We start from the raw sequence: 10,009 nt of genomic DNA on the forward strand, positions 1-10,009 counted from the left end.
ATAATCAATGTTTACACTTTATTTAAATTTTCATTAACCATATTATACGAAATGTTAGTTAAAGATCTAACTTAAATCTAACTGAATTTTCAAAAGGCTACTTGTTCCAAGCCGAACAAGCGGATCCAAGTAATCAGTACGAAAAGGAATTAGATCCAGCAACCATAGATCAAATTATCGACATTATTCGATCGCTGAAATCGAGTCCAGAATGGGGATCGACACTGTCCGAAGTGGATAGGGATCGTCGAAAACGAGACACTAGAACGATTCCGTGCAAAGAGAACATGGAGCACTGCAAGACAGTGATGAATTCGATGAGGGCGATCACGCAGATCGTAAATAACAGCATGCCTCATTTGCATTCGTTGTTGACGAGTTTCTCCACGAATCCGGAAGAGTCCAGATCAGAATTCATGGAGTTTCTCGATTGTCTCCAGTGCAAGGACGACTCCATAACGTTCATCGACACTTCTGGCCCTGATAGAGTTGTAAACAACGATCGTACGTATCAGAATTTTAATCACGATCGGATCGAGAATAACGTCGACGTTATCACGAAGTTACTGGACGACGACGAACCAACCGAAAAGAACTCTAGCGTTAATTACGTGGAAAACGCCAAGATATCGACCATTTTCGATCGTCTGGAGGAAGATACTGGACCAACCACGAAGGAACCAGTGACGATCAAATCGACGTTCACGGAAGCGGAGCCGACAAATGCAGCGGCGAGCCAGACGATCAGAATCGATGATACGGATCGGACAAAGGTCATCGTGAACGTGACGGACAGTTCGAGCACAAATAACGTGACGGAACTAGCGAACGACGCGGTTAATCCTTCGATGTATCCTTCGTACAAAGGTCACGCCGAACAGAGAGAACCGGAGGGAACCAAAAACGGTAGATGCATTATTTATTACACCCTGAACCTGCTTCAAAGGCTGGAGTTCGTACCTGCATCTCAGTAAATATTAAATATCCATGAATGTATAAAGCAGTCGCACCTGTCGAAGCAACCAAACTATAAGTCGTGTTTCAAATATTCAGTTCAGAAATAATAGAATTTGTAATATCTTATTACGGGGTCAGAAACTCGATATTTTTCGAGCTGTTTACAACTTGGGTCTAGCGTACCCATTTCTTTGTCACATAAAAATGAGATATATATTAAAATTCTATGAAAACGTAACATGGTAAATGTTTAAGAACTATAGTAATACCTGCTTGAGCGTTCGAGTTTGGGATCCCAGGGTTGTCAGGTGGAGATTACCACCTCCTCTTGCTTCAGGAGGAGTCCTCCGCTCGCCCCGCTTCTCCTCTCGATTCTGCTAGGGACTGAGTGGGAAAATACCGCTCTAGCGTGGGTCTGGGTCCCGAACAGCGTCGGTGGAAGGAGTGGGGCGAGCAGAGAAGACCTCCAGGAGCGCGGAGTAGGGGAAACCGGGGGACTCAACGGACCCTACTCGGGCCCAGCCACGGACAAGTGAATTCTACGAATTTAGAGGGGATGAGTGCATACGAACGTCAACAGTCTTATATTAGACGTCTGATTTCTAAGAATGGGGAGGGCAATAGCAATAGACGCTAAAGCACTATTGTATATCAGACTCAATTATATTATTGATAGGGATAGCTAATAAGTAACCTCAAGACTCTGTTTCATGAGTCCCTTCTCCACCCCATTTGATCACTTCCAGATTCAAATGGGGCCAGGAAGGCAGTCCCCTATAAAGGCAAGGTTTACATAATGAAGGATGACCCGCAGACGAAAGGGACCCTAGATTACTCGCAGCTGATCATCCCCACAGCGGAAACAACGAAATCGACCCAGCAGCTGCAACTGACACCGACGATGTCCTGGAAGCAACACCAGATTTGCTTCTATGAGCCATCAGGGAAGAGTGGTTCCGGGAAGCAATCAGGTCAATTTGTGTACCCCTCGGCTCCAGGAGCTCCTTATCCAACGTACACGTCTCAACAGCGAGAAGGTTACCAGGACCCTGACAGCCAAACGCAGAGTTTCGTGCAAGTCCATGCGCAGAACGTGCAGATCATGCCGATGCAGCCCTACTCAGGGAACCCAGGATTCAGTGGGCAGAAAGTGGGTCCGACAGGGCCCGCAACACAGAACTTCCCAATGTTCCCGGGGCATCAAACGTCGCCTAGTGCTGACGCGAGTGCACCAGCTAAATTGCCTTACTATTGCACTTATATTCCTATGCCGACCTTCCAGTTTCCAGCTATACCTGGGGAGTCGGAGTATCAGAGGTCTGCCGCCAATTCTAGAGAGAGTAAAGCGCAGGGCGATGCAAGGGACAATTCATTTTACAATAAAAATCTATCGAATTATGGTAGGCACTGTCTTAGATATGCTACTATAGAGTTTGAGTCACTTTTTTTTAGAAGAGACACCAGTGGTTTCATGATTAATAACTGGATTTCGCTTTCGTTGTATTAGGGTACTATGAACTATGTCCTTTCAACATGATTCGATGTCGTGACGGCAAGCGATGTATACTGAGGTCGCAATGGTGCGATGGACAGGTGGATTGCGGCGATGCAAGCGACGAGACCACGTGCTCGTGTAGAGATCGAATATCACAAGAGAGGCTTTGCGATGGCTATTTCGATTGCCCGCACGGAGAAGATGAGCTAGGCTGCCTCGGTAAAACAATTACTCATGTGGCGTCTCCTAGTGTCACGTTCCTTATAGACGGCTGGATCAACCCTATCGACTGCATCGGAATGGCATCCAGCCATGGATAAGGAAGGTGACCGCGGAGTCGCCACAATTCGATTCTCTGCACTGTTTTACCTACGGGACGATTGGCGGGCTATTCAAAACCCAGAATTCTGTATTAGCGCTATTATTGAGCGAAAATGAATATAATTAGAATTTTTACAATGGTATTTATGTGTACTACTTTCCAGGCTGTCCGAAGACGTCGTTCAGTTGCAACGATTGGCAGAGACGATATTCGACCGACAACTGCGTTCCACTTTCTCAACGATGCGACGGTGTTAAGCAGTGTGCGAATGGAAAAGATGAGATGGATTGCAACATACTCACGCCCACGTATATCGAGGGGAACAATGTGAGCAAAGTACTATTTTTTATAGACATATTGAGAACTATTCCCGTTATCGAGTCGACGTATAATTATCAGGTGTTTACGGTGGGCTATACCGAGGGATATCTTCACAAGAACTTCAAGGGCCAGTGGTACCCTGTCAGCTCAGCAGCCGCATCTTGGGTCAGGGATGCCTGTATCTCAGAAATTGGCCCAAAAATGACGTAATTACATTTCAAAGGCTTTTAAAAAAATAACCTGTTATCGAAAACCTCGTTAAAATTCATATTGCAGCGAGATGCCAGAGATAAATATTCACTCCATACCGGAGAACACGTACGAGGGTCCGTACATATCGGCGGAGGGCGAGGAAGTGAAGCTAATTCCGTCAAACGCGAATACTGCAGTCTACGGCCGGTGTTCAGGACTACTGTGCGGGACCAGAATTTTTTCGGAACAGGACTATTTTCAATCCCTCGTTCCCGAGAACAGGAGTCAGAATGCCTTGGATCCGATCAAGCAACTGCTCTTCCGAGGTAGCGTTGACTCTCAAACGAAGGAAAACAATAATGACACTGTAGAAGAGAACGACATCGTTGGCTCGCAATTGCGAGTCGTTGGCGGACGCGCCAGTCAACCGAAAGCTTGGCCATTCCTGGTGGCCATTTACAGAGACGGTGATTTCTACTGTGGGGGCACCATCTTGAACGAACTGTGGATTCTAACTGCAGCACACTGCATCGACAGGTGAGAATTCAGAATTACACAGTGGCGACACCTCTCGTACTCGTCACCAGAGGGCTACGTTCTTGTCTCTCTCTCGCAAGTGCTCGAGCGACCCTTTCGAATTGTCTTATCGATGAGTCCACTAGCAGGCCCAGGACGAATTTATAGTATCCAATTTCATCCCTTAATAAATTCTTGCCAAACCATAGGTACATTGGCCACTATTTCGAAATCGAAGCTGGACTGCTTCGAAGACTGTCGTTCTCCCCAATGGCGCAGTCCAGAAAGGCGAGGTACGCTATAGTGCACCCTCACTATAATAGCGAGAACATGAGAAACGACATTGGAATGATCATGCTGGACGAACCACTGCGTTTCAATCGATGGGTGCGACCCGTTTGCTTGCCGGAAGTAGACATTTTGGGCCCCATGTGGAGGAACATGCCGGAGCCCAAGTCCACCTGCGTTGCTCTCGGCTGGGGAGCTACTACGGAGCATGGACCAGACTGTAAGACACTTTCTGAGTCTCTGCATGCATACCCTTATTATATAAGCACCCAAATCTCATGATCGTTTGCAGCTGACCACTTGAGAGAAGTCGAGGTGCCAATACTGGAGAAGTGCAAGTACGAGATCGATAAAAGCGACGCTGCTATTTGCGCGGGCTATCTCCAAGGTGGTCGCGATGCCTGTCAGGGTGACAGTGGTGGTCCTCTAATGTGCAAGTACGCATTGATCAACGTTATTTCAAAGTTCTTCAAGTTATTCTTGATTAGAATTAATATTTGTTGTCACAACTGTTCCTTCTTTCGAGCTTGCTAGTAATGACGCGAACACTGTGCATATAATTTGCAGAAATCCGTATTCGGAATCGCAATGGTACGTAGCTGGCATAGTTAGTCATGGAGAAGGTTGTGGTCGACCAGACGAACCTGGTACCTACACGAAAGTCAGTTACTTTTTGGAGTGGATCCGAGAGATTTTCAGTGAGTTTTATCTTATTTTTTGGCCACGTACTATTTTGATATTGATCACCTTGATAACTCTACTAGTTCCATAGGTAAAAATCATCAGCCGTCAGGGTAGAGTCTTAGGTGTTTGCACCAGTCTATGCTCCAATTCCATATTAGACGCTTGATTATCGCTATTAGGTGCTAGAATGGAGACTATTGGAAGACCTAGGTTCACTAGGGCTGGTAAACCATGTAGAATCCCTATTGTAGAGCCTCTAGGATCTCCAGAATCTTTAGGATCATTAGGAATTCTTTAGCCAACATAACAGATCAACTGATAATCCTCAAATTACTCTTCTCTGATGTTCAGGAGGCGAAGGAGTTCCTCCCATGAAACGAACTCCTTTGGAAAAGTGTCCAGGGTTCAGTTGCGAGAGAGGGTTAGGCAAATGTTTCCCCATCGAAGCTCGTTGCAATAGAATGGTGGATTGTTTGGACGGGGAGGACGAACTCTATTGCTCTGGTCATCTGAACAATCCTGTATACAGACAAATGGAGGATCCTAACGTTTCGCCTTCTGATCCTGGTTCGGTGACACCCGAAAACGAGAAGTCTAAGACGTTTGGACAACCCGGTAGGCCTCGAAAAAATTCCAGAATAATCACTGAGTATTTTCTCACTTCTTAGCTCAATTTTTATTTCAGACGTCGAACTCCTGTACACCACTGATCAATGGACGCCCCCGCAAGGACGCACCGAGGATCTCAATAATCCTACCGCAACGACGTACACTCCCAACGATAGTACTACCGATTCGTTATCAACCACAGTAGTAGTAAACGTTCCAACAACATTTTCATGCAGAAGGTAAAAATTGTTATCGAAGATCGCAAGGGTCGTTCTTATAATCCCAAAATTAACAGCATGCTTCAGAGTATCTCGATGGACAAACGATGCGACAGAGTGATCGATTGCGAGGACAGCACCGATGAGATTAACTGTACTTGCAAAGAGTACTTGATGAACATCAAACCAACTGCCATATGCGACGGGTACACAGACTGCGACGACGGAACGGACGAGGAGGATTGCAGTAAATAATAATTTCAATTTCTTCTTCCTTCCAGTAGGTTAAATACTCATCGTTGCTTATTTTACAGGGATTTGTTCCGAGAGCGAGTTCTTCTGTAGAAGCAGCAAGTCTTGCATTCCAATTTCCAAGAAGTGCGATGAACAGTTCGACTGTGAACGGAACGAGGACGAACTGGACTGCTGTGAGCATCTTTCCTCGAGTTCGATCTTAGAATAGTCGATGGAGATAATGTTTGAGTTTGTGCAAACCAAATGTTTGATCTGGTTTGACTCTGTTTGCAGTTACGCTGACTGATGGTCGACGCGTGTACTTGGACGCGGATCAGCGGCCATCTTTGAACATGGAAGGTGTTCTGACTCGATACGTCGATGGCAAATGGCAGGTTACGTGTCATCGACCTAAGATACATCACAATCAATCCACGATCACGCTTATCGGTCAAAACATGTGCGAGTATTTTGGATTTGCGTAAGTTCATTTATGTGGTATCTTGTTTGGTTTGCAACTGGAGGACTTGTTGTTCCCAGAGTCCATAGGATGGTTGATGAAGGACTTAAAGAGTTCTGATCATGGTCCTCTTGCTAATTGTGTTCTTTTAAATATTGTATTTGAATGAAGTAGCCTATCCAGTGATGTGCATTTTATTACGTGACACTTTGAATCTTCTTCTTGGGGAGAGTTAATCACTATTTCCTTAAAATAGCCAACCCCTATCTTATGGTATAGGCTACTAGATCTTAGCCAAGAACCTGGGAGACCAAATAGTATACGAATTTAAATTGCACATCGACTGGTTTTGGACATATCGACAACCATCCGCATAAGAAACTGTCTGGATCTGTAGAACAGACGCCTCAATACACTTTTCTTGCGTGTGTTATTGAATTATTCCCGTGGAAGGGACAAAAGCGAGGATCGTTTACCGATCTCCACGACAAAAAGAATCATTAGAAACCTGTTTCTTCCACAAAGGAATCTGCAATCGTCGGAGTCAGTCATCGTGACGAATTCCATACTGGAGACGATACCCTGGAACAAGGCGAACGCCACGCTCCAGGAGGTTCCATCAGCGGCCTCTCTGGACGACGATACTGAAACGTGCCCCGGGATTCACGTTCGCTGCAGACCGGTTCTGAGCGGCAGCGTGAACACGCTGGTGACAGTCGACGCTGAAACTGGCAGTCGTGACTACCTATGGCCGTGGCTGGCCGCCATTTTCATCGACGGGGAGTATCGTTGCTCCGCGATTTTATTGGACAGGAACTGGCTATTGACTGCTGCGAAATGTATCGAAAATGTCAGGCAAGTGGAACACTTTTTCTTCTGTGTTGTCCTGTGAAGTCACGTATACGTGACAGCGGTCGTCAACGGGTTAATACATTTGTGAACTCTTTGTAACGCCCAATCAGACTCTTTTTAGTCGATGTTCCATCAATTTTCGACTCGTCGGATGCAGTGATTGAGATTTCAAGTGTTCTCAGGTTGGATACGAACTATACGACAGCATTGGTCGGTTATGGTCGACTGTTCCGCTACGTGGATGGTCCTCATCAACAGGTATCGATCATCGATGACGTGCAGCCTGTAAACAAGTCGGATTCTGTTCTGTTGCATCTGAAAGATCAGGTGCATTTCACTCGTCATGTGCGTCCGCTGTTTCTTGAAAGGACGTGAGTATATCTAGACTGCTGTCTCACTGATATTTAATTGGTCCATGGAATTGCTAATTATCTTTATCGCAGGGTGTATCTACCAGGGACGAAAGACACTTGCGTGGCCGTTGGAACGAATGAGGATCACGAGACAAAGTCCATCTTCTTGCAGACAGTTTTGCAAGACTGTCAGAGCTGCCATCGATGCTTCGTTACGTCATCGATGGCCGAATGTTCGGTAATTGTTATTTAGAAGATCATCATACAACAGAGAAAATTAATTTCTGATGCTTTTTAGAAGAATGAGACATCTGAATGGAGTGGAACGGTATTCTGTCGTGGCAAGAAAGGATGGTATCCTGCGGCTACGTTTCAGGACAAAGGCGGTCCCTGCAGCTTCCAGGAGACGCAAAAATTACTGGGGATCGATCATATAAATCCTTATCTGACGAAAGCTATGGGTAAACTAACGATCGATTGAAAGATATTCCAAACAAATGTTTTTTCTAAATGAAAATTATTGATCCAGATGACTCGAGAGTGTCCATCGAAGCTCCTTGCCATGGTTTCCGGTGCAACGTTGGCCAATGCATTCCGCAGGATCGTGTTTGCGACGGTGTTCCGGATTGTCGAGATCAGGCGGACGAGGATCCAAATTATTGCAATCGAGTTCGTGAAAATTGCGAAAACATCGTAGAGGGTTGCAGTTAGTATCTCTATAAAATATTACGATTATAAACACGCACAAACGCGATTACTCTTGTTGATAATCATATACAAACACCGAGAAACGAGAAAATAGTGTTCGATTGTGTTGTGAACGTACAGGTTGCTTGAAATCGGAACTGCGCTGTAAAAATGGCATGTGCGTCGACAAGAGTGCATTCTGCGATGGAAACATGGATTGCACCGACGGATCCGACGAACCTGCGATATGCACGTGCGCGGAATACCTGAAATTGACTGCACCTGAGCGTCTGTGCGACGGTGTGCGACATTGTTTAGACAAAACTGACGAATCCCCGGAGAGGTGTCTCTGCTCAGACACAGGATTCAAATGCAGAACGTAAGAGCTATTATAACACGTTCTGTTACCATAAATATAAAATTCAAAGTACAAAACAGGTTACAAAAGCTTTAAACAATAGCAAGTTTGTCGAAGTTCGAGAGGAATCAATAACAAACAAATATTCTTTCTTAGTATCTAAGCAAAGATTCACCTGTTTGAAATGGAGCTTGTTAAAAGATTGGACATTTTTTCTGCAGAATTATTGGCAACGACACTTGCATTCCTCAAGATTTCGTTTGCGATGGGGACAAGGATTGCATCGATGGCGAGGACGAGGCAACGTGTAGAAGATTAAAACAATCCGCAAACGACAGGTAAGTAGTGTGATGCTATTGTAGGGTGTAGTATAGAATGTGTACAGTGATGAAAAATTAATTCAAACATCGTCGAACAAGTCCTTGGTCGTTTTTTATACGAGAGATTTATAATTTTCAATTATAGCGTTACATCTGGCGAAGTGATTCGACGAAGTTACGGTGTATGGCACTCAGAATGTTTCCCAAACCCGATCATGTCGAAAGAAGAATCATCATACTTGTGTAAAACGATGGGATACACGAACGGGGACGTTAAAAATGACACTACAGTTACGGAGGAGCCCATGGTCCCAGATCGAGATCATTTCTACATGGTCAAGATAAACAATTGGTTGTGGATGACATTAAATAACGATGTACCACTGATAAGTTTGATCAAACCCGATAAAACCTGTCACCGTGCGTTCGTTACCTGCGTTTGATCAATTGGAATAAGAATTAATTTAACAGACTAAGTGATTTATAAAATCTCATAATTTATTTCTTATTTATTAATAACAGAGTCACGTCGATGTAATTCTGAAATTATTTATTTAGAAAGCGATTTTATATCAGGGACATTACAATGTATCGAAACTCCATTTGTTAGAGATAATTCCATCTATTATAAGATTGTAACACTACATATTATTTTCCGACGTAACCTATTTTACAAACTGTAATGTATTTCTCACAACATGTGAATAGAAATAAACGTAGTTTATTTACAACTCATCAGTCTAGTTTCGACCAACGTTTAAGCATCTTCCTTCTCTCTCGTGATCTTAAATACCATTTTTAAACAAAGGTGTATATTCACGTAGATAAAATATCTTTACTGAAACAATTATTCTATGCTTCCCTAAATTGTTAAATTGTCGAACTGCACAACCTATATTCTGAATCGATGGCAGAAAATTTAAAGTCTGTGTGTTTGTGATTCCCCTATAACTGCTACCATTTCTGTCCAATTTAGATTAAATTTTGTTTACTTGCTCTTTATGCTCTGACGGAAAGTATGGGCTACTCAATTTGCAGAAATATTTATAAACGAGACAACGATGCTTGATAAACGATGAGTTCGTTTTAGCAATAACATAGTCTATAGATTCACTTTTTGAAGTATATGTTTCTGAACCAGTA

The 10,009-nt window shown here is 44.0% G+C and overlaps 1 protein-coding gene across 1 annotated transcript; it reads left to right on the plus strand.

Annotated features, from left to right (window-relative positions):
- The first annotated feature begins 202 nt into the window (after positions 1-202).
- LOC122396430 (serine protease nudel) lies at positions 203-9,570 on the plus strand. The gene is made up of 22 exons (XM_043394811.1): positions 203-906; positions 1,704-2,357; positions 2,465-2,671; positions 2,938-3,101; positions 3,174-3,301; positions 3,372-3,824; positions 4,013-4,311; positions 4,384-4,528; positions 4,659-4,816; positions 5,139-5,390; positions 5,461-5,623; positions 5,680-5,849; positions 5,917-6,030; positions 6,131-6,317; positions 6,822-7,151; positions 7,331-7,519; positions 7,592-7,739; positions 7,800-7,962; positions 8,031-8,207; positions 8,330-8,567; positions 8,768-8,884; positions 9,012-9,570. The coding sequence occupies exons 1-22, from the start codon at positions 288-290 to the stop codon at positions 9,307-9,309; spliced, it is 5,373 nt and encodes a 1,790-aa protein (XP_043250746.1). The 5' UTR covers positions 203-287; the 3' UTR covers positions 9,310-9,570.
- The last annotated feature ends 439 nt before the right edge of the window (positions 9,571-10,009 follow it).

Source organism: Colletes gigas, unplaced genomic scaffold (genome assembly GCF_013123115.1).
Source record: "Colletes gigas isolate AHSC1104 unplaced genomic scaffold, ASM1312311v1 Colletes_gigas_Sc00007, whole genome shotgun sequence".
In the NCBI taxonomy this organism is placed as follows: Eukaryota; Metazoa; Arthropoda; class Insecta; order Hymenoptera; family Colletidae; genus Colletes; species Colletes gigas.